We start from the raw sequence: 25,098 nt of genomic DNA, 5'->3' as shown, positions 1-25,098 counted from the left end.
ACCGAGTTTTTCACCTTGGGGTGCTCCCGTGTTATTTGTGAAAAAGAAGGATGGTTCTATGAGGTTGTGTGTTGATTATCGGCAGTTAAACAAGGTGACAATCAAAAACAAGTATCCGTTGCCAAGAATTGATGATTTGTTTGATCAGCTAAAAGGAGCGACATGGTTTTCAAAGATTGACTTGAGATCTGGGTATTACCAACTGCGGGTAAAGGAGTCGGGTGTGCCTAAAACTGCTTTTAGAACAAGGTACGGTCATTATGAATTTTTAGTTATGCCATTCGGGTTGACAAATGCTCCTGCTGTGTTTATGGATTTAATGAATCGCATATTTCGGCCATACTTGGACAGATTTGTTGTGGTGTTTATAGATGATATTTTAATTTATTCAAAAGATGAGACAGAGCATGCTGAGCATTTGAGGATAGTTTTGCAAACTTTGAGAGATAAGCAGCTGTATGCTAAGTTTAGTAAAAGTGAATTTTGGCTCCGGGAAGTTGGATTTTTGGGTCATATTGTTTCAGGTGATGGTATACGGGTTGATCCTAGTAAAATTTCAGCCATTGTTGATTGGAAACCACCGAAAAACGTAACTGAAGTTAAAAGTTTCTTGGGGCTAGCTGGGTATTATCGGCGGTTTGTAAATGGATTTTCTATAATTGCTGCTCATATGACTAGACTACTCCGAAAGGATGTTAAATTTGAATGGACGGAAGAATGTCAACAGAGTTTTGAAGAATTGAAAAAGTTATTAACTGAAGCACCAGTGTTGGTACAACCCGAATTAGGTAAAGAATTTGTGGTGTATAGTGATGCTTCTCTAAATGGTTTGGGGTGTGTACTCATGCAAGAAGGAAAAGTGGTGGCTTATGCTTCGAGGCAGTTAAAACCTCATGAGAGGAATTATCCTACTCACGATTTGGAATTGGCTGCAGTGGTGTTTGCTTTGAAGATTTGGCGACATTATTTGTATGGTGAAAAGTGCCGAGTATATACCGATCACAAAAGTCTTAAATACTTGATGTCACAAAAAGACTTGAATTGGAGACAGCGAAGATGGTTGGAGTTACTGAAAGATTATGAGCTTGTTATTGATTATCATCCGGGAAAAGCGAATGTGGTTGCCGATGCTTTAAGTAGAAAGTTTTTGTTTGCTTTGAGAGTTATGAACACTCAGTTGAAAATGTCAGATGACGGTACGATTCTAGCAAAGTTAAGAGCAAGACCGATGTTTTTACAAGAGATTTCTGAAACTCAGAAAAATGATCAAGATTTGCTAGCCAAAAGAAAACAGTGTGAAGCTGATACGGGATCAGATTTCAAAATTGGTTCTGATGGGTGCTTAATGTTTAAAGATCGGATTTGTGTACCGAAGAATGAGGAATTGATTCAAAAGATCCTACAGGAAGCACATAGTGGTTATTTCGCGATTCATCCGGGTAGTACGAAAATGTATAATGACTTGAAGAAAATGTATTGGTGGAATGGAATGAAAAGAGATATATCAGAGTTTGTGTCCAAATGCTTAATTTGTCAACAGGTGAAAGCTGAACACCAAGTACCTTCAGGATTGCTCCAGCCTATTATGGTTCCTGAATGGAAATGGGATCGGATTACTATGGATTTTATTTCAGGATTGCCATTGACTCCAGGAAAGAAAGATGCCATCTGGGTAATAGTTGACAGATTAACTAAGTCGGCTCATTTTATCCCGGTACGTACGGATTATTCTCTTAACAAGTTGGCTGAACTGTATATTAGAGAAATTGTTAGATTACACGGAATACCATTATCGATTATTTCAGATAGAGATCCAAGGTTTACCTCGTGGTTTTGGCAAAAGTTGCAAGACGCGTTAGGTACGAAGTTAAATTTCAGTACTGCTTTTCATCCACAAACTGATGGACAATCAGAAAGAATAATTCAGATTCTTGAAGATATGCTTAGATGTTGTGTATTGGAATTTCAAGGAAGTTGGAAAAGATACTTACCGTTGGTGGAATTTGCTTACAATAATAGTTATCAGACGAGCTTGAAAATGGCACATTATGAAGCATTATATGGTCGTAAGTGTCGAATGCCATTGTATTGGACTGAACTCAAGGAAAATCAGATTTATGGAGTTGATCTAATAAAAGAAACTGAAGAAAAAGTGAAGATAATTCGAGATTGTTTGAAAGCTGCTTCAGATTGACAGAAATCTTATGCAGACCTAAAGCGAAAGGACATTGAATTTCAAGTTGGTGATAAAGTATTTTTAAAGGTGACTTCGTGGAAGAAAGTCCTTAGATTTGGACGGAAGGGCAAATTAAGTCCGCGTTTTGTTGGGCCGTATGAAGTAATTGAAAAAGTTGGACCGGTAGCATATCGGCTAGCATTACCACCTGAATTAGAGAAGATTCATGATGTGTTCCACGTATCTATGTTACGTCGGTATCATTCGGATCCTTCACATGTAGTTTCACCGACAGAAATTGAACTACAACCAGATATGACCTACGAAGAAGAACCGATTAAGATTTTAGCTCGAGAGGTCAAACAACTAAGGAATAAAAATGTTGCACTTGTGAAGGTGTTGTGGCAAAGGCATGGCGTAGAAGAAGCTACATGGGAATCCGAAGAAACTATGAGAAATCAATACCCACATCTGTTTACCGGTAAGATTTTCGAGGACGAAAATCCTTAAAGGGGGGGAGAGTTGTAATATCCCGAATTAGGGCCTAATCGGAATAGTGGTTTCGTGACCATAAATCTGAGATAGAAATAATTATTTTTAGGTTTATGATATGATTGCATGATTGTGTGAAAATTTCGTGATGAAATTCTATGCCTAAAGTGCTTAAATTGAAAGTAGGGACTAAATTGAATAAGTTGCAAAACTTGCATTCTAGAAGTTTTTAGTATGAAATTATTTTGGAATATTAATGAGGAGGTCTTAAATAGCAATTTGACCAATTTTAAGTTCATGGACAAAATTAGGACATGGAAGGAATTTTTGGAAAGTTTAGTAGTAAGGGTATTTTGGTCATTTAGTTATTAAAATGAATTAAAAACAAAATTAAAAGCCAATTTTTGTCCATCTTCTTCATTAGGCCGAAATTTCAAGGGTTCTCCATAGCTAGGGTTTGTTTCAAGCTTCTCCATAGTAAGTGATTCCAAGCCCCGTTTTTAATGATTTTTACCATTTTGAGATCCCGGTAACTCGATAAAGCTTATGTTAGCAATAATTTAACCTAGGGTTTATATTTGGAAAAATACCCATAGGTAAAATTTGTGCATTTTGATGTTTTATGATAGAATATGAAGTTTTAAATTATGTTAGACAACTTGTACTACTCGATTTTAAGCAAAAACGAGTAAAAGGGCTTAATCGGTAAAAATACCTAATAGTCACAAGTACATGTTAGAGTGAGAATTTGATGTTGCCATAGAAGAGAAAAGTGATCAGCATGTTGTAAAACATAAGAATAAGGAATAAATTTTAATCCCGAGCCTAGGGGCAAAAATGTAAATATGCAAAAGTTTAGGGGTAAAATTGTAATTTTACCATAATTTGAGTTAAGGATTAATTTGATAATGTGAGTATTAAATAAGCTAAATGTGTTATTTTAGATCAAGAAAGACGTGGAATCGACCTCAATCGAGGAAAAGAAAAGATTGTGGACTAAATTGCAAAATCTTTGTATTTTGGTACCAAGGTAAGTTCATGTGTAAATAATGTATCATAATGGTTATTTTTAAGTTATTGATGTTAATTATATGTTATGCTGAATTTTATTATGAAATGTATGCTTTGTGGTTAATTTCAAATAATATGTAAATTATGTGAACTACTTGTTAAATATAATTGTTACCGAGTATTGATTTCGGCATTCTACGGAAGACGGCAAGGATAAGTGTTCAAGGAAAAATCCCGTTTGAACCTTAGGAATAGATTAGGATACAAGTGACATGTCACTAGGATGATTGAGCATCCGAACTCGTTGAGTTGAGTCCGAGTTCACTTATGGATGCGAATGTCCGAACTCGTTGAGTTGAGTCCGAGTTCGTGAGATGTAACTAGGCATCCGAACTCGTTGAGTTGAGTCCGAGTTCACTTATGGATGCGAACGCCTAAGCTCGTTGAGTTGAGTCCGAGTTCGCTTATGGGCGGGCTACATGATTGCTTGATTGCATATATGGCACTTATGTGCAAGTTATCCATGTATTCGAATTATATTCCGATGTGTTCAACGGGTAAAGTTCTACTCAATGGAGGAATATTCGAGATGTAAAGAGAAGTATTGGTGAGTGATGTGAAATGGTTATTTTGGACAGGTATGTATTTAACCCTCGGGTTGAGTATTGATACAACCACGATAAGGTAATAAGATGATGAAAAATGATTAAAAATGTGATATGTGTTTTAGTGATACATGCTAATGTTGATTGGTATGACTGTTTGTTATGTTACTTATTATTTGCATATGAACTTACTAAGCATTTATGCTTACTCCCTCCTTCTTACTCATTGTAGTTTTGGACAAGCCAGCTCAGGAGTCGGGATAGGTCGAAGGCTCAGTCACACTATCCGGAAGACTTTTGGTAATGGCTTGTAAATTTAAGTATGGCATGTATAGCAATATACTTTTTTTGTGTAAATGATCTTATGGTATGGTGATGGAATGGTTGAGGAAATGCTTGATAATGATAAATTATGAAAATATTTAGTTTAGATTATATTTGATGTTAAGGAAAATTATTAAGATACTTAGTGCATAAAAACTCATAAAAGGGATGAAATTTGCCATAAACAGAATACTGCAGCAACACTGATGCGAGTTTAAAAATTTACTAAAAATCATAGAAATTGAACTTGGTGATGGAATATATATCAAATTGAAGCTTATTATGTCTAGTTTCACATGAAACAAATGAAATAGGTAAAGGAATTATATGTTACAAGATATTTGAATTTTAGTGAAACAGGGTCATAGCAGTTTCTGAATCCCCTATTCCAACTTTAGAAATTCACCATAAATTGTAAAGATATAATTAGGTAGTGTATTTTATATTCTCAGAATCCTTATTGAGTCTAGTTTCATTAGAAACAAACCTCATAGTCATATGGATTTTTTACAGAGAGAAATGTGTTTCGTAGTAAACAGAGGTCAGACCAGTCAAGTCCTGAAACAGGGGTAAATTTAACTAATAAGCTGTACTAATTGGCCCAACCAAAAATTCTAGAAAAAAATTAGTGGATAGGTATATGAGTCTAGATTTAGGGAAAATTTACGGATCTTGATTTTGAGTTTTGTAACTTAAGATATGATTTTTCTTGTGACTATGATGCAAGTAGCTTAAAAGCTGTGAATGTAGAAATAAATAATCCAAAGTTCTAAATATGTTAAATTAAGCTTAGTAACACCTCATACTCGACTCCGGCGATGGTCTCGGGCGTGGGGGCGTTACAAGTATACTCAAGGCGGTTTGTGGAGTCGTAACTCCTCTCCATCGACTTTAAAATCCTCACCATTATAAAGTTTGAGACGTTGTCCATTTACTTTGAAAGTACCATATGATGGGTGACTTACCTCTATCGTGCCATATGGATGAACAGATTGAATTACGAAGGGTCCTGAACATTGCGATTTTAGTTTCTCGAGAAACAATTTGAGTCTTGAGTTGTATAGTAAGACAAGATCCCCAACTTCAAATTGTTTTCGTTGCTTTAAACGAACATCATGGCGTCGCTTTGTTGCTTCCTTTTATAGGCATGAATTTTCGTATGCATTGGCTCGCCATTCATCTAGCTCGTTTAGCTGCATCAACCTATTTTTTCCTGCAAGTTCGGGATCAAGGTTTAGAAATTTAATAGCCCAAAAAGCTTTATGCTCTAGTTCGAATGGGAGATGACAACTTTTTCCATAAACAAGTCTGTAAGGTGATGTCCCTATAGGAGTCTTAAAAGCGGCTCTATAAGCCCATAAGGCATCGTCTATTTTTGTTGCCCAGTCTTTTCTGTTTGATTCTACCATTTTTTTCAAGGATCTGTTTGAGTTCTCGATTTGCTACTTCAGCTTGTCCATTAGTTTGAGGATGATATGGGGTGGCCATTCTATGATGAACTCTGTATTTCTTAAGGTTTTTTCAAATTGGGTATTACAAAAAATGAGTGCCCCTGTCGCTGATAATTGCTCTAGGTATTCCGAATCTCGAAAAGAGTTTTTTAAGGAAACGTACTACCACTCTAGCATCATTAGTAGGTAGAGCTTGAGCTTCTACCCATTTGGACATGTAGTCAACTGCTACTAAGATATATTTATTTCCAAATGAATTAGGGAATGGGCCCATGAAATCAATACCCCACACGTCAAATATTTCACAAGAAAGCATATAGTTTTGAGGAATTTCATCACGTTTAGATATGTTACCTATCCGTTGGCATTTGTCACATATTTGAATAACGAAGGCCAATAAAAACCTGATTCAAGTATTTTGTGTGCGGTCTTTGTTCCACTATATTGTCCCCCGGCTGGCCCTGAGTGGCAATGTTCCAATATTTTTTATATTTCTGATCCTATAATGCATCTTCTGATGACTTGATCTGCACATCTGTGAAACAAAAATGGATCGTCCCAAAAGTAGTTTTTTACATCATTAAAGAATCGCTTCTTTTGCTGGTGTGTTAACCCTTTTGGGATAATGTTAGCAGCTAAAAAATTCGCAATGTCTGCAAACCAAGGTACCTCGGAGTCAGATATAGTGAAAAATTATTCTTCAGGGAACGAATCATTTATTTCCACGTCATCTAGTTCTCTGGTATCGGTTTTCTCGAGCCTGGACAGATGATCAGCCGCTAGATTTTTAGCTCCTTTCTTGTCCTAAATTTCCAAGTCAAATTCCTGCAAAAGTAGAATCCATCGGATGAGTCGAGGTTTTGCATCAATTTTAGTTAAAAGATAGCGAAGGATGGAATGGTCAGTGTAAACAACAACTTTAGACAATATGAGATATGATCGAAATTTATCAAAAGCAAAAACCACAGCTAGCAACTCTTTTTCCGTGGTAGTATAGTTTTCTTGTACAGTCGTTAAGGTTTTGCTGGCGTAATAGATAGGTTGAAAATGCTTGTCTCTTCGCTGTCCCAGTATTGCACCTACTTCAAAATCACTCGTATTACACATTAGTTCAAATGGCAAGTTCCAATCAGGTTCAATTATAATTGGAGCATTAATTAATTTATCCTTTAAAGTATTAAATGATTCTAAACATTCCTGATCGAAGTTAAAAGGTATATCTTTTTCTAGCAATTTAGTTAAAGGCTTAGCTATTTTAGAAAAATCCTTAATGAATCTTCTATAAAAACCAGCATGTCCTAAAAAACTTCTAATAGCCTTAACTGAACTAGGAGGTGGTAATTTCTCGATTGTTTCTACTTTAGATTTATCCACCTCAATCCCTTTACTAGAAATTTTATGCCCTAGTACAATACCTTCTTGAACCATGAAGTGGCATTTCTCCCAGTTAAGCACAAGGTTTGTTTCTTCACATCTTATTAAAACTCATTTTAAATTTTTAAGGCAGAGATGGAAAGAGTTACCAAATACCGAAAAATCATCCATGAAGACTTCCATGATATTTTAAATGAGTTTGTTGAATATAGCTACCATACAGCGCTGAAAAGTAGCAGGGGCATTACATAATCCAAAAGGCATTCTATGATAAGCGAATGTACCATATGGGCATGTGAATGTCGTCTTTTCTTGATCTTCAGGAGCTATTGGGATTTGGAAGTAACCAGAGAGCCCGTCTAGGAAGCAGTAATACATGTGTCCGAAAAATCTTTCTAACATTTGGTAAATGAATGGCAAGGGAAAGTGATCTTTTCTTGTGGCGTCATTTAGTTTCCTGTAGTCTATCAAAACTCTCCATCCTGTAACTGTTCTTGTTGGGATTAGCTCATTCATCTCGTTGGTCACAACCGTCATGCCTCCTTTCTTGGGGACAACCTGCACTGGACTTACCCAAAAACTGTCAGAAATAGGATAAATAATTCCTGCATCTAGAAGATTAATTAACTCGACTTTTACAACTTCCTTCATGTTGGGGTTTAGATGTCTTTGAGCTTGCACACATAGCTTGTATTCATCTTCTATTAAAATTTTGTGGGTGCAAAAAGAAGGACTGATTCCGTTAATGTCAGAAATTTTCCATGCTATGGCCTTCTTATGTTCTTTTAATACTTGGATTAATTCTTCTTTCTCCTTGGGTTACAAATTAGAAGCAATAATAACTGGTAATGTAGAGTTATTTCCAAGGAATGCATATTCTAAATGGTTTGGTAATTGTTTAAGTTCCAGTTTGGGAGGCTCCTCAATCGAGGGTTTTTGCTTAAGTGCATCGTTGATCTTAATACCCTCGTATTCTACTTGTCTTGATGGATGGTTATTAGGTTCCTCACCTATCTCCTCGTCTTGAGCTGGACACGGTTCTGTCGTCTCCTCTTGTACAATTTCCTGAAAAGAGTCTTGAGTAATATGATCAATAGAGTCAATGAAATAACATGAATCATCTTGTTCCCTAGAGAATCTCATAGCATCATAAATTTTAAAGATCATTTCCTCGTCACCTACTCTAAGTACCAATTTAACGTCACCCACGTCAATCAAGGCTTTAGCAGTAGTTAGGAATGGGCGCCCTAAAATTAAGGGTACTTCCACATCTTCATCCATGTCAAGCACAACAAAATCAACAGGGAATATAAATTTATGTACTTTTACGAGTACGTCTTCTATAATTCCCTTGGGATATTTAACAGATCTATCAACTAATTGAATACTCATCCTAATGGGTTTAGGTTCCCCTAAACCAAGCTGTTTGAACATTTTATAGGGCATCAAATTAATACTAGCACCTAAATCAGCTAGTGCTTTTTCAATATTCAGATTACCAATTAAGCAAGGGATAGTAAAACTTCCTGGATCTTTTAGTTTGGTTGGGAGCTTATTTTGGAGTATGGCAGAGCATTCCTTGTTGAGTTCTACTGTAAATAAGTCCTCAAAGTTCTTTTTATTTGTTAAAAGCTCCTTTAAAAATTTTACGTATGTAGGCATTTGCGAGATAGCTTCAACAAAAGGTAAGTTGATATATAATTGCTTAAAAAGTTCAAGAAACTTACCGAATTGTGCATAAATGCGATCTCTTTTTAATTTTGCTAGATATGGAACCAGTGGTGAATATTCCTCCGATACTGATTTGTCACTATTTTCGGTTTTTTCTTCCCTCCTTTCGCTTTCCACGCTTCTTGTGCTAACTTTTTTTCAGATTCCGCTAACACTTTCCCACTCCTTAGTGTAACTGCTTTGACATGCTCTCCGGATTTGGTATTACTAAATAAATTTTTTGGTGGTCTTTCTGAGATTAGTTTAGAGAGTTGGCTTATCTAAGTTTCGAGTCCTTGGATCGATGCTTGTTGATTATTAAGTGCTGTCTCGGTATTTTGGAAACGGGTTTCTGACACCGAGATGAATTTAGAAAGCATCTCTTCAAGGTTTGGTTTTTTCTCCTGTTGATAAGGTGGTTGTTGAAAACCCTAAGGATTTTGTGGCTTTGGATTTCTTTGACCTCCCCAGGCAAAATTGGGGTGGTTCCTTCAACCTGCATTATAAGAATTACTGTATTGGTTATTTTGAGATCTAAAGTTATTGTTACCCATATAGTTGACTTGTTCATATTCGGTTGTGGGATTAAAGGATTGATATTCTGTATGCACACCTCCTCTGCTTGAGTCACACCTCATTACTGGATGTACCTGCTAGAACCAAGAAAACTATCAATCTTTTTATTGAGAAGTTCTACCTGATTAGAGAGCATGGTGACTGAATCGATGTTATAGACGCCGACTGTTTTCGTTGGCTTTGTCCTCATAACTTGCCACTGATAGTTGTTCAGTGACATCTCCTCTATGAATTCATAGGCATCTTCCGGTGTTTTATTGTTGATGGTTCTGCCAGCAGCTGTGTCAATCATTTGTCTTGTCGAGGGATTCACACCATTGTAGAACGTTTGGACTTGCACCCAAAATGGTAACCCATGGTGAGGGCATCTTCTCAGTAAGTCCTTGTATCTCTCCCATGCATCGTAAAGTGTTTCTAAATCCATCTGCACAAAAGAAGAGATATCATTACGCAATTTAGCCGTTTTAGCTGGCGGAAAATATCTTAGTAAAAAATTCTCGGTCATTTGTTCCCAAGTAGTGATAGACCCTCATGGTAACAAGTTCAACCACTGTTTAGCTTTGTTTCTCAGTGAAAAGGGAAATAACCGAAGACGAATGGCATCATCAGAAACGCCATTGATTTTGAATGTATCGCAAAATTCAAGAAAATTTTCCAAGTGCGTGTTGAGATCCTCATCCTCCAAACCATCAAACTGAATAAACTACTGTATCATCTGAATTGTGTTAGGTTTTAGTTCGAAATTATTCGTAGCAATAGTAGGTCTAACTATACTAGACTCAGTTCCTGTTAAAGAAGGTTTACCATAGTCATACATAGTACATGGAGCAGGATTTTGATTAGCTGCAATTGCAGGCGGCAGCTGATCGCCTGGATTTTTGGCCATCTCTTCGGTTGGGGTTTGAGTATCGTCTTCTCGCTCGTTCTCCGTGTAGCGTAAACTATGCCTTATTTCTCTTTGATTTTTACGAATTGTACGATTGATTTCTTCGTCAAAGAGTAATGGTCCTGATGGGTTTCTTCTAGTCATAAACTATAAAAAAAAAACTTGCCAAGAGAGAAAAAGTAAATTAATAAATAATAAAATAAAATAAAATAAAATTGAAAGAAAAAATAAATGGCTAAAGTAATAAAAATTTAGTGTTCCTAATATTTCAGCTCCCCGGCAATGGTGCCAAAAACTTGATCACATGATCCGTAACAAGTAATAAATATTTATAATGAAGATCAAACCTAGACTAACTATTATCACGACGAAAAGGCAAGCGCACCTATCGAACAATAGTATAGTAATGGCAAGACCAGGATATCGTACCCAAGGGAACCAAAAGTACTAGTAATAGCTATCTTTTTATTATCTAGCCTAAGAATAAAAGGGTTTGTTTTAATTAACTAATTATTTAAACTAAGGACGCACAGAGAAAAGAATTGGAGAATTGCTTTTGGAAAAATCGATTGACTTGAGACAATACCTAAAGAAAAATCCACCTAGACTGTACTTGTTATTCTGGCTCCGAATCGGACGATTTATTCATTCAACTTGTTCCGTAGAGATCCCTAAGTTATGTTATTATCCCGATTTAAGACTAATAACGTCTAATTCCTAGATTGAATAACCGAGACTTTTCTCTAATTAACACTCTAGGGTTGCATTAACTCGATCTATGGATCCCCTTATTAGGTTTCACCCTAATCCGGCAAAATCTTGTCACCCTATTTCTAGGCGCGCAATCAACTCCGCTTAATTATGGCAAATGTACTCTTAGATAGGGTCTATTCCTCCTCTGAATAAGAACGTGTCTTGAATCAGTATCCTGGGATATCAAAGCAAGAATTAAGAACACATAATTAAGAACAAGTTAAATATTTGTCATACGATTCAGAAAATAATAACAATATTTGTCTTAGGTTTCATTCCCCTTAAGTATTTAGGGGATTTAGTTCATAACTAAATAAGAAAACATCTCAAAAGAATAAAGAATAAAAAACATAAAGAAACTCCACAGCTCTTGAAGGGGAATTGAGGAGAGATCTTCAGTCTTGATGATGAATCCGGCTTCTGAGATGGATCAATCGACTTCCTTGGGGTAATTCCTTACCCCTCCTCTCTGTCTGCCTTTTTCTCCTCCTCTAGTGCGTATTTATAGGCTTTGGAATGCCTAGAAACCCTCAAAAGTGGCCTTTTCTGAATTGGACTTAACTTAGGCTCAGCAGGGACACGCCCGTGTGACACGACTGTGTGACGTGATTGCCAGGCCGTGTTCTATCCGTTAAATTGCACACGACCGTGTGAATCATGAAAGCCTTGGTCGACACCCTCGAAAGACACGGGCGTGTGAGCTGCCCGTGTGGCAAGGCTTAGGCCGTGTCATCTTCTCGATTTGGTCTGTTTTGTCCCTTTTTGGCTCATTTTTGGCTCCTTTTGACTCTTGGTGCTCTCTTGAGTATAAAACATGAAATTAAAGCATTAGAAGCGTCGAATTCACCAATTCTAATGAGAAATCATCTATAAAATGCATTAAACATGGGGTAAAAATATGTATAATTTACAGTTTATCACATCCCCAAACAAACGGCCTAACAAAGATTTCGAACAGGGAGATCAAGTCCATTTTGGAAAAAATAGTTCGGCCCAACCGAAAGGATTGGAGTCTTTGGCTCAATGACGCATTTTGGGCCTATCGGACTGCATATAAGGGCCCGATTAGCATGACCTCTTATCGACTTGTTTTTGGCAAAGCGTGTCATCTTCCAATAGATCTGGAGCAAAAAGCTTATTGGGCTATTTGACAATGTAACATGGAGTTAGAGCCTACAGGGAAGGCAAGAAAATTGGACATTCAAGAGTTGGAGGAAATTCGTAATGATGCTTATGAGAATGCTCGCATTTATAAAGACAAAACAAAACTGTTTCATGATAAGAAAATAGCTCAGAAGCATTTCTTGGTAGGGCAAAAAAATTTTCTTTATAACTCTGTATTAAAGTTATTCCCAGGTAAGTTTCGATCTCGGTGGCAATGCCCTTTTATTGTGACCTAAGTATTCACGCATGGTGCAGTTGAAATAGAGAGTGAAGAAACAGGGAAGCGATTTGTAGACAATGGCCAACGGTTGAAGCCATTTGATGAAAATTTTCAGGCCCACACGGTCGAAAAAATTCAGTTAGAACCACCATAGAACCATTCACGGCGTCAAGCTGGCGACGTTAAACAAGCGCTTATTGGGAGGCAACCCAATTTTTATTTTTATTTTTATTTTTATTTTATTTTATTTTATTTTTATTTATTTATTATTATTATTTTATTATTTATTATTTTCAGATATTAATAAAATTCTCTTCTTTTGTCTAGGTAAACCAAAGCAACAATAGAAAGAACTCATTACCATAATACACGAACGACAGTAACTACACGGGGAGTTCTTCTAAACTTTTCTTGTAACACCTCTCACCCGTATCTGACGCCGGGACAGGGTTCGAGGTGTTACCTGACTTAACTCAACCAACTATAAAAAATCGGGCCATAAAAATTTCAAACAATTTAAAAAATTCTCTTTTCACATGCAATTTATCTCATAAACGGGGTTACGAGGCCCAAATCATACATTTGGGTTGGTTCAGAACCCAACCGAGAACTCATGAAAAACTTAAAAAAGTTTCATGCATCAAGACTACATACGCCCGTGTGGATATAGAACACACGACTGTGTGCTAGGGACACGCCCATGTCCCGAACCCGTGTCTGAAAACCTGGGCATTCTGCCAAAACCACATGGCCCAAGCACACACCCGTGCCGTATAACCGTGTCCTTTGTCTCGATCGTGTCTCTTGCCCATGTACCATTAGCATGATGCTGACTTTATGACACGGCATGGGCATACGCCCGTGTGGCCTACCCATGTACTAAAATAACTTTAAAATTTTAAGTGCAGGGGACACACGGTCATGACACACACCCATGGGTGAGAGCCGTGTGTCACACACGGCCTAGACACACGCCCGTGTGTCTTACCCGTATAGACAAACTAGGCTATTTCCCAAGCCATTTTGTCACCCATTTTGTACAACCTACACAAGATCCTGTCAATATACAAATTTCATCACAATGGACACCAATTCATCCATAAAAAGAACATTATATGCATTCATCAAAATGAATACTAGTATTATTCCAGGCTTAATACAAAGTGAAGGGCTTTTGACTTGAGCCAAAATACATGAATAATTCTCTTAATACAACATCCTAGTTTAGCCCTATACATGCCACCTTCAAAAATATAAATCAAACTATACCGAGTGCTACGACTGATAGTGTGATCGATATCTTTGACTTTATGGGACCCTTAAGCTAGCCTGGAGATACTGAAATAAGAGGGAAAGAAAAAGGAGTAAGAATAAAGCTTAGTAAGTTGCATATAAATAAATATACAACAATCTCACCATTCACCATCATGCTTAAAGCTCAAAGGTAAACATAATTTAACTTACTCATTATTGTCTACTCGAGTCTCATTTTCTAAATTAGCTCGTTACTCATGTCTATCATATAGGTACCTATAACACTCGTAACACGATCATCCTTTCTTTATCATAATTGAACTATAACTTTCACCATTGAACCGTTTGGAATACTACTGGATATTCTATGAACCTTCAACATGGGATATATTGTCGATGCCATGTCCCAGACATGGTCTTACACTGGCTCTCATATATGCGTGCTGATGCATGTCCCAGACATGTCTTACACTAGCACAACTCTTAGCCGATGCTTATTCCAGACACATCTTACACTGGCTATCTCTGTTGAGGCTGATGCATGTCCTAGACATGTCTTAATCTGGCACTCATCTCTGTGCCGATGCCATATCCCAGACATGGTCTTACACTAGCTCTCATTTATGCATGCCAATGCATGTCCTAGACATGTCTTACACTAGCACAACTCTTAGCTGAAGCGTATCCCAGACACGTCTTACACTGGCGTACAAATCACCCAATTTCTTGGCACGAATATCCAGTTCATATCCTAAGGTTTCAACGAGATATTTCTACTATCTCAAATCTTACAAGGCATTCTCAATTTATAACTTAAAAACTCGTACAATATCAATTTAATGACAATATGAATACAAGTATTAACAGTGTAGTTGTATTATTTACATACAACTTACGTCGGATTACAAAAAGTGCTTGACTGGACGGCTTAATCGGATTGCTTGGCTTTGCCCCGGTCTAGGCTTGGTTTTGGCAAATCTTGATCTATATTAACAATATACATCCATTTAGTCACAAAACATAATTAGGCGTTCATAATTTCACAACTTTAGTAAAATGACCATTTTGCCTCTAAGCCTTGGCAAAATGACCATTTTACCCCTATGCTCGAAAATCGATTTTTATCGAATTTATTCGTATTACAAGCCTAGCTAAACTCTTTTTACTACCATGGCAATCCCGAATTCTCACTATTTTACACACTAACCACCTATTTTGCAACTTATGCAAAATAGTCCTTTTAGGTGTTTTCATGCTAACACCTTTCACGAAAGTTGTTTATAACACAACTAGGACTCATATTCTTCCATAAAAACTCAGCATATATCACAAATACATCCATGGAAAAATCCTAAACTCTTGACTATTTGGTAAGATATCACCCTCATTTGAAAGCTCATGCTTCAAGGGTCTCAAAAATATAAAAATCTTAAAGAAAACTCATTAAAATCACTTACTTATGAGTGCTTTAAGTTGCTGCAGATTTTTGAGCTTTCAAACCTCTATTTTGGCTGATATTTTCAGTGGTAGAGAAGAAGATGAGAAGGTGATATCATCTTTTTCTTATTTTATTTCTATTTTAGTCAAATTAGCCACCAAACCCAACCAAACTTGGACTTTTTGACCAATTTGTCTCCCATGGCAGGTCAAGCACTCTAAAAAGGGTCTAATTTTTATTTAAATACTTCAAATTTTGATTCTCTAGCTATTTAACACTTTTGGGTACTAAAATGAAACTTTTGCCTTTTATGCGATTTAGTCCTTTATCGCAATCGGGCTTGAAAACATTAAAATTAACTCACCAAATTTTTCATGCACTAATATAATCATACCATAACATCATAAAAAATAAAAAATAATTTTTCTATCTTCGGATTTGTGGTCTCGAGACCACTGTTCTGACTAGACCCTAAATCGGGCTGTTACATTTCTTCTACCTATTTATTTATTTATTTCACATCGAGGACTATGTGTTTTAAGTGGGGGAGACATTCTTCATTATTTCTGTCCTTTTAGATGCTGATTTGGTTGTTTCTACCCATATAATTTTTTTAAGAATATTCTGCTTCTTTTCATGCCCAAGAATTTGACCACGACTTGCCCACTGTTTGACCCACATGCATGATTCTTATCTACTAAGTTAATTATGATTTTGCTTGATAGATTTTATCTCCACTATTTTATTTCTTTTCGTTTAAATGATTATGATTAATGGAGTTAACCCTATCTTGATTTTGGTAAATTTGATTAAGTCTAAATTCAAGAGGACACTTAATACAATTGCATGCTTAAAATATGTTCATGACTATTAAGGTGGTTACTGAAACTTATTTTTGACACTTGATTGTTTTTCCTAAGTCCTCCAAAATTAAAATTTCGTTTAATAATAATAATGTTTCCATGGTTATGAGTGCAGCTTAAGACGTAACTAGCTGAGTAACCGGGGTAGGGTGCTTGGGTTGTCATCCTATTTCGCGTCAAAAGGTTGTGTGACGTGTTAGGTAAAACTCCGCTGACCGGAATTAATTTTTAAGAATGTGTTGGGCTGAGTAATCGGGGTGAGGTGCTTGGCTATCATCTCTCTTCGTGCCAAAAGGTTCGATATGTTCTTAAGAAAAATAAAAATTAGGAGTATGTTGGGCTAAGTAATCAGGGTGGGGTTCTTGGCTGTCATCTCTCTTCGCGTCAAAAGGTTAAATATATTCCTAAGTAAAAATAAATAAATAAAATTAAAAATCTATTAAAAAGAAAAAAAAGAAAAAAAAGACATATTAATAAAGTGTGAGGACTAAAGGTAAAAACGAATAGGGTGTCTTGATAGGTTTGGTAAATTACCTAATTTTCATGAAATAATCCAAGTCGATCTTAATTTTTGTGGGTGTTAATTAGAATACTTTTTTCAATTTTACTTAAAGCAAGCTAAGGGTTCTCTTTATTTTTCATATGCATTTTTGACTAATTTTTATAAAACTTTGGAGTAGTATTTCTTTCATGGCAGGATTTAATTTTCACAGTGGACACGAACTATACTTGAGGGCAAGCATGGGCTAAGTAAGAGGGATTTGATAATACTCTAGAACGACATATTTTATGTGCTAATTGCATAATTATTTTGAGTATGATCCTAATAATTTGGATTATTTTGTGGTCTTTTATCTTTTAGGGACTAAATTGGAGGCAAGAGGAAATTGAAGGGCAAAAAGTGAAAATTTGAAGATATAATGGGCCAACATGCAAAGAAAGAGAGAAGTGGTGCCAAAAATGCAAACATGGAAGACCCAAGGACTAAAATGCAAAAGAAGAGATTTTATAGCACAAGGCTATTTTAATTTAAATTATATTAGGATAATTATTAAGGATTTTTATTTAGATTTAATTTTAGGATTTATTTTCATTTATCTTTATTTATCTTTAATTATCTTTATTTATTTGTATTTATCTTTTGGAATTTCATTAGGAATAAACTAGGTTTTCTAGTACTATAAATAGGGGATGGAGTGGCATATATTTGACATCTCTTTTTCTGTAATCACTCCCTCTCCCCAAAACTTTTTTTTTCTCTCCATATTTTCTTCAATAAAAATCTCACTTCTATTATATTTATTTCTTTCCCAAAAATCATGAGCCACTAAACCAATCTAGCCGAAGGTTGTTAAAATTCCCCAAAAAAGTTCATGAGGCTTAGAATTCACGCTTAGCCTTCTCAACAAGGTATTCATCACTTCTTTGCATTACGAGACTGACGCTTCCGTCCATGTCCCTTAATAGGTGATCTTTTCAACTTGTGCAAGGAACGACCGCTTTGTACGTTTTGGGAAGGTTGCACAGTCGGTTCGTTGGCTTTCTGCGTCAGAGGTTGGCGAATCCAAGAGAAAAAATGGCGTGGTATTCGCCGTTGGGAAGAGGTGATCTAGTAGAAGATAGTCACACAAAAGCGATTATTGGCTAGAGTCAGGCTCCACCAAATTTTAAGTCTAAATCGTTGGAGCTGGTGGTCGTAGACGTCCTCTTCCACTATAACTGGCTTATCCTGCTCGAGAAGGGTTACTTAAAAGTCAAGGATTGAACCCAAGGCGGAACGAGACATCGGAAGCTGGAATCTCGCTATATAAGAAACTTTCTCTATTTTCAAACTTTGTTTATTTTTTCCATTTTAATTTCTGCAATCTATTTAATTTTGCAATTGCAATTCCTTTTAAATTCTGTTTTTATTTTTTCAGATTCTTAATTCTATTTTTTTTTATTTTTCAGGAATGCAAGTTTTCTTGGCCAAGAAATTGTCCAAGATTTCAAGAAACTAGCATTCGTACAATTCGGTCCCTGAGGATTCGACCCTACTTCCCCTTTACTGTTATTTTTACTAGATATTTTTGGTGCTCTAAACGACACATCAAGTACTCACCCTTTTCACAATGTGTCAAGGCATTGTGGCCTGGAGATACTGTTGGAAAGATAAGGGAATGTCGAGCATAGCTCTATTCACTATAGATAATGTGGTGTGTTTGGAGAGTGTGAGCACTCATGCTACACTTACACAAAGATAGCGTACGACTGTATGAGTCATTTGGTATGTTTGGAGATCCATTTATCCAATGCATATAAAATATGGTTATGTTTCACATTCACATGTTGCCAATATATCACTATGTTGCATATGAATATTGTATTTTTTGTGAACTATTATAGCATGTCTAACTTCTAGCATGATTCATGTGTTTATATGTGTTGTATGTTTGAGCACTCATTGAGCTTCAATAAGCTCACACTCCTTGCATGTACCTTGTAGATAGCTAGTTTGCGGGATAGTGGTGAAGTGTGGCACTCCAATGATCAATGCAAGGCAAAACCTTTTGAGTATGTGACATGCTTTCAAACCCCAAAGTGGAAGGCAATTTGGGACTGTTATAAGGGATTAGATTTAGACTTACACTTTTAAATAATTTTTTATGGGTTGTAAATGGACATTACGGACTGTTTAATTTTGGATTTTGGATTTTATAACTGTTTGATTGAATGTTTGAATGATTGGATTATAATATGTGATTTTTGTTTGATAAATTGTTGAACTAACAAATTTATGCAGACTAAGGAGATCGTTGGATCATAAGGTACGCCCTTGTAACACATGTTTGATTGAATTTAAATGATAGCTTGGTTTGCATGAAAGTATGTTGTATTATGTTGTAAACACCTATGAACTGGCTAAAAGATGTGCTAATGGGTAGACAAGAAACATGTAGGGGCTACAAGTAAAAAAAAGAGATGTCGTTCTGAACAAAAAATAAATTGATAAGTGAAATAAACAATTCTGAGTAGGGTTTGCCAAAACATAGTGTTCACCATTACGGAGCTCTCCAATAGCAGATCGCCAGACTCGGAGAGCTTTGCCAAATAATAGGGAGTTCACCAAAGCGTAGTTTAAAAACCATAAAGAGTTTGCCAAGGTAGGTAGCTCACCAAAGTGAAAGAGTTCACTAGTGCACTAATCACAAAATGGTCTGTAAGTGTGAGGGGAGTGTTGTGTTTGTGTTAGCCAAATAAAAAGTGTGCGCCAAACATAGGGGATCGCAGGGTAAGATGAGGACTAGGGTCACCAATTAGGTTGCGAACAGGGGGTTCGCAAGGTAGGTCGCGAGCTGGAGTCCACCAGGTTAATGCTAGCTGCTAGGGTTTCTAGATGGGGGTTCGCTCCGACACTATAGGAAAATAGGGCTTTAGCGGCGTTTTTAGCGGCATTTTGGTAAAACGCCGCCAAAAGACAGAGCTTTAGCGACGCTTTTGGTAAAACGCCGCTAAAGGACAGAGCTTTAGCGACGCTTTTGGTAAAACACCGCTAAAAGACAGAGCATTAGCGGCGCTTTTGGTAAAACGCCTCTAAAAGATAGAGCATTAGCGGCGCTCTTAGTAAAACGCCGCTAAAAGACAGAGCAGTAGCGGCGCTTTTGGTAAAACGCCGCTAAAAGACAGAGCATTAGCGGCGCTTTTGGTAAAACGCTGCTAAAAGACAGAGCAGTAGCGGTGCTTTTGGTAAAACGCCGCTAAAAGACAGAGCAGTAGCGGCGCTTTTGGTAAAACGCCGCTAAAAGACAGAGCATTAGCAGCGCTTTTGGTAAAACGCCGCTAAAAGTCATATAACTCTTAAAATCTTAAACCCCAAAAAATCATAAGCACTGCTTTATAACCCCTAAAATAGTAAACCACTAAATCCTAACAAACCCTAAACGCTAAACTATAACCCTTAAAACCCTAAATGACGTAATAGGTGCATTTTTAGCGCGCTTGGTTATAAACGCCGCTAATGTTAAATTATTTTGTTCAAAACTTCGTCGTTTATCTGTCTTATATATTTTTTACCCACACCTGATACACTTAACATTTTCTCCATTTTTCCCTAGTTCTATTTCCCCCTTCTTCCTCATCCTAAATCCCTAAAGTATTATCACCCATTCCCAAATTCGACATCCAAATCCCTAACGAATTTAATAATAATAATAAAAGTAATTTTAATAATTAAACTTAAATTCAGAAATTTGAAACATAGAGGAATTAAATTCTTAAGAATAGAAATATAATGACTAAATTTTAATTTTACGAAAAGTACAAATACTTATCTCATATTTTAGCTTTTACAGATTAAGTGGTTTAGTATTCAATTTGTTAAAGTATGTTAAGAGAATTACTTTTTCTTTTTTAAGATTTAACACTCCTATGTGAGAAAATATTATTTAACTCGTATATTTATTAAAAGTTTATATAAAAATTAATTTAAAAGTCTATATAAAAATTAATTGTTATTTTAATCATAAAGTTAATTGTGTTTCGAATTTTTATTATAGAAAAATATTTGTTAAAAATAAAAAAAATTAAAATACTGTTATTTAAAATAATTTTAAAGTTTTTTGGGTATATGACTTATTGTTTTTAATTTATATATTAAATAAATTCTTATATAATAGTAAAAGAGATATATAGTCTTAATAAATTTTAAAATATTGAATTAATTATCATTATAGTTTAAGATTTATGGCTTAGCGTATATGATTTAGGGTTTAAAATATAAGAGTTACTATTTTAAGGTTTATGGATTATGGATTATGGGTTTATGGATTATGGTTTACAGTTTATGGTTTAAGGGTTGTGGTTTAAGGTTTAGGTGTTAGGGGTTATGGGTTAGGGGTTATGCGTTATGGATTTAAGGGTTATGTTGTATGATTTAGGGTTTAGGGGATAAAAGTTAGGGGTTTAGGTTTAGATTAGTTAATTAGTATTTTTAATTTATATATTAAATAATTTCTTATATATTCGTAAAAGAGATAATATTAAGGCTCCGTTTGTTTGCAGGTAAAATGTTTTCTGGAAAATGATTTCCGGAAAATAATTTCTTGAAAAATGATTTATGGAAAATGATTTACTTTTCTGGTGTTTGGATGAATCTGTGTAAAATATTTTCTGTTGTTTGGCAGATTTCCTGAAAATATTTTCCTGAAAAGCTGTTTTAATAAAAATTTATATATTTAAGAATTTATTATCTTTTCCTTGTTTGATTGAGTTTACTTTATATATATATATATTAATAAATTTATATTTTAAATTTATATATTAATAAAAAATTTCCTTCATATTTTACCCGGGTATAATACGTTGCTGCTGGTGCTCTGTTTGAAATTCTTACTTTACCCGGTTAAAGTGTGTTGAAACTCCAACAACATATTATACTTGTTATGGAAATATTTTAAGCAGCTTTCTTTTCTAACATTCACTGGTTTACATAAGAAAAAGACAATTCTAAATATCCCAACTCATATCTCCATTTTATGATGAAAATTTTAGATATTAAAATTATGATTATAGTTTAATTTATTTAAGAGATAATAGATAAACTTTATATATATTTAGGATTTAACTTGAGATTTGTTAAATGATGAAATTTTATGTAATCAATTAATGCTTTTATATTTAAAAATATTTAATCTAAACAATTTGATATATAAAAATATATAAAAAATTAAAATTTAATCTAATTATTTTAAATATTACTTAAATTTTTAAAAAAATTTATTTAAAATTAATATAAAAGATATAAAAATTCAATATAAAAATTATAAAAAAGTCAAAAATTAGCGGCGTTTATGATAAAAACGCCGCAAAATACAAGCAATAGCGGCATTTATATAAAACGCCGCAAAAGGTAATCAATAGCGGCGTTTATGATAAAAACGCCGCAAAAAGTAATTTATTTTAAATAAAACGGTACCGTTTTGATAAAATATGCGGCTAAATTTTAGTTTTGATTGAAACGACGCCGTTTTATTTCTCTCCCCCCCCAATTCCCTTCTTTCCCGATTCCACTCTCTTTCTCAGCCATTCTCAGCCTGTACTTTTATTCTCTCCCCCGATTCCCTTTTCTTTCCCAATTCCCTTTTTTTTCTCAGCCTTTCTCTAACTAAGCCATTTGCCTAAATCATAGTTCCCCCGAAACCCTCATTTTCTCCCAAATCATAGTTCCCCTAAAACCCCAAAATTTCCCTAAATCAAACCCATTTGCTGTCTCCCTCTCTCTTTTCGATCGACAGGTATTATAATTTTCTAATCAAACCCAAAGCTCCTTCTTTCATTTTGATTTCATTGCAGCAAGCAAGCCGTTTATTTTTTATTTCATTTCGACTTCGATTTCACTTCTGTTTTATTTTTGCAGCAAGCAGAAAGATTAAGGGATTTCATTTTGAAATCAAACCCGATTGAAGGCTACCTTTGGCGAGTCCATCAAATCAAGGTACTCTTATTTACTTGTTCTTCAACCTGGTATTTGATGAACCCATTTTGTAATCTGTACTTCATCTTTTAATCAACAACAGGTTCTTATGTTTATAATTGCTCCATTAATACCTCTTTACATTAGCATATTTGACTGTGTTCTTGTTTGGAACACATCAAAGAATGTCTCTAGGTACTCTGTCATATGCTTTCTCTAAATCAACAAGTTCTTTTGTTTGTAATCACTCCATGCATATCACAGTATACTGGCATATTTGAAAGGGATTGTGTTCTTGTCTAAAGCCCATCAAAGTTCATTGCCTTGGGGGCATGAATTCAAACTAATTTTCCACAATCTTAGCATGTTGTCGTAAATGTTACTCGAAGACTTTTTCCCAGTATTTCATATTATGACTCATAAGTTTTATTGGAATAATCTTATCACATTTGAACCTTTTGCCTAAGGTATAACACAGTGCATGTTACGAGATCTGATTATGATTTTCTTGAGATTTGCGTCTGATTTTTATTTCTTAAAATTCCCTTGTTAGTTTAAATAAACTTTCCTTATAAATTAGTATACTTAGCTTTCTTATCTTCTTTTCCTGGTAGAACATGAAATTGTGGTTTTGCATCTTGTTTTTTAAATTGTAAACCTTTACTTAAAAGGAATATTATTAATGAATAAAATGAGTCGAAAGTTTTAGTAAATCCATTCCAACGTATGCAACTCCCTTGGAGTTCCACAACCATAGGCAAAATTTGGAATTGAAATACGGGAAAAATCTTTCTTCAAATCTTAGTTCTCTATTAATTGTATGGTGGTTTGATCCCAGACTTGGAACATAACAGTGCACCAACTGTCATCTTCTGGATGTTAGTCCTATATATAGTAATGATCTACCATCATCCTCTGGAAATTGAGCTTTTATGATTATGTCATTTCTTTCCAGATCAGGTAGTGAGCATCATTTTCTTGGTTTTGTGCCTTTGTGTCGAATAACAAAGAGCATCAAACCTGAAAAAACATAGAGCGTCAAGTCCCTATAACCAAGACCATTTGATTAGGCACTCGCTTGATGCACCTAGGCATGCTGTTTTGTTAGGCAATATTCATAAAAAAATGTCTACATGGTTGAAATTCTCTTTGCTAGTAAAAATGGGGACAATATCAACTTCTCTACTTCTCAGTATTTGAGTATTCTACAAGAAGCATGGGTTAGGAGATAATAGTGCATATTGACCTACATGATTAAAAGAAAAAGATTTCATGTTTTGTAGATATACCAAATCAATTTTGTGTTTTTTAATCATAATTATACATCTTAAGCTTATTTTACAGGCATCCCACATAAACGTGCTTTTTTTTTTGCACTTTGTGCATCTTGCGCCCTTAACAACATTGGTTTAGAAATTTGTTGTTGGATAAGCTTGTAGTGATTTTGCTTACCCAAAGCAATTTTCTTTTCTAAATTTTAATGCTTGCTGTACAAATGCGGCATATTTTCTATGGCTTCTCCTTTTCAGGTTTCACTTTTGACTGATAATATTCAGCTGATAACGGATGCTCTGCAAAGTTCAACAGTTGTGGAAGTGCAGGTACTTTCTATATTTGATAATCTTGGGATGTATGTTTTATCAATATTGAAATGCCTGGTCTTATTTTTAAGAGGTATGTATATTTAATTTGCTAAATCTTTATTTCTAGGAGATTATATTTGGTATGTATTCCATGAGCTAATTACAAGGTAATTACAATTTCAAATAGGTATGTATATTTAATTTGTTAAATTTGTTTTTAACTTGTTTTTTAATGGATCATTAATGGATCATGTTTTTAACTTATTTCAAGTCTGTCCTTTGATTATTTTTTTTAATTTGCTTATGCTGTTTATCCTTAGAGACTTGTTATGTTGTCTTTAATTTTTTTAATTTGCTTATTCTGCTTATCCTTAGAGACTTGTTTGAAATGGGTAATGGAAGTAGAGATGACATCGTCGAAAGATCAGAAACATTACCTTTTCCAGAACAAAACTTAGATGAAAATATCCCTAGTACTAATACACAACATCAATGGGTTCGACATGATGTGGATGAAGATATTTACGAATAATGATGTAGTAAGATTTTACAATTTTTTAATTATATGTAATATTATAATTTTAATCTTTGTCATGTTATATAATTTAACTATTTTATATGTACTACTATTGTTGTAATTTGTTACTAAAACTTTAACTATTTTATGTGTATTGCAGGAAAAATGCGTAGAAGAAGATTAAGAGATTTAAGTATTGTTCAGAATACTCCAAATTCAGAAGAAGGAAATAGTGAACAGCAGACAGTTG

The 25,098-nt window shown here is 35.0% G+C and overlaps 1 protein-coding gene and 1 non-coding gene across 2 annotated transcripts; both read left to right on the top strand.

Moving 5' to 3' along the window:
• The first annotated feature begins 10,069 nt into the window (after positions 1 to 10,069).
• LOC121213142 (small nucleolar RNA R71) lies at positions 10,070 to 10,176 on the top strand. Its single transcript, XR_005908512.1, has one exon. It is a non-coding gene; the product is annotated as a small nucleolar RNA R71 (small nucleolar RNA).
• Positions 10,177 to 12,518: 2,342 nt separating this feature from the next.
• LOC107930756 (uncharacterized) lies at positions 12,519 to 12,896 on the top strand. The gene is made up of 2 exons (XM_016862474.1): positions 12,519 to 12,714; positions 12,778 to 12,896. Exons 1-2 carry the CDS (start codon positions 12,519 to 12,521, stop codon positions 12,894 to 12,896), a joined length of 315 nt encoding a protein of 104 aa, XP_016717963.1.
• The last annotated feature ends 12,202 nt before the right edge of the window (positions 12,897 to 25,098 follow it).

Source organism: Gossypium hirsutum, chromosome A13 (genome assembly GCF_007990345.1).
Source record: "Gossypium hirsutum isolate 1008001.06 chromosome A13, Gossypium_hirsutum_v2.1, whole genome shotgun sequence".
Classification (NCBI taxonomy): domain Eukaryota; kingdom Viridiplantae; phylum Streptophyta; class Magnoliopsida; order Malvales; family Malvaceae; genus Gossypium; species Gossypium hirsutum.
Note: the sequence above shows the minus strand (reverse complement) of the source record. Positions and strands in the feature narration are given on the sequence as shown.

Excerpts from the sequence above, each read along its gene's own strand:
- LOC107930756 (XM_016862474.1), top strand. The coding sequence starts at position 12,519 with ATGGAGTTAGAGCCTACAGGGAAGGCAAGAAAATTGGACATTCAAGAG. Across the intron at positions 12,715-12,777 it reads TGTATTAAAGTTATTCCCAG|TTGAAATAGAGAGTGAAGAA; the intron begins GTAAGTTTCGAT and ends CGCATGGTGCAG.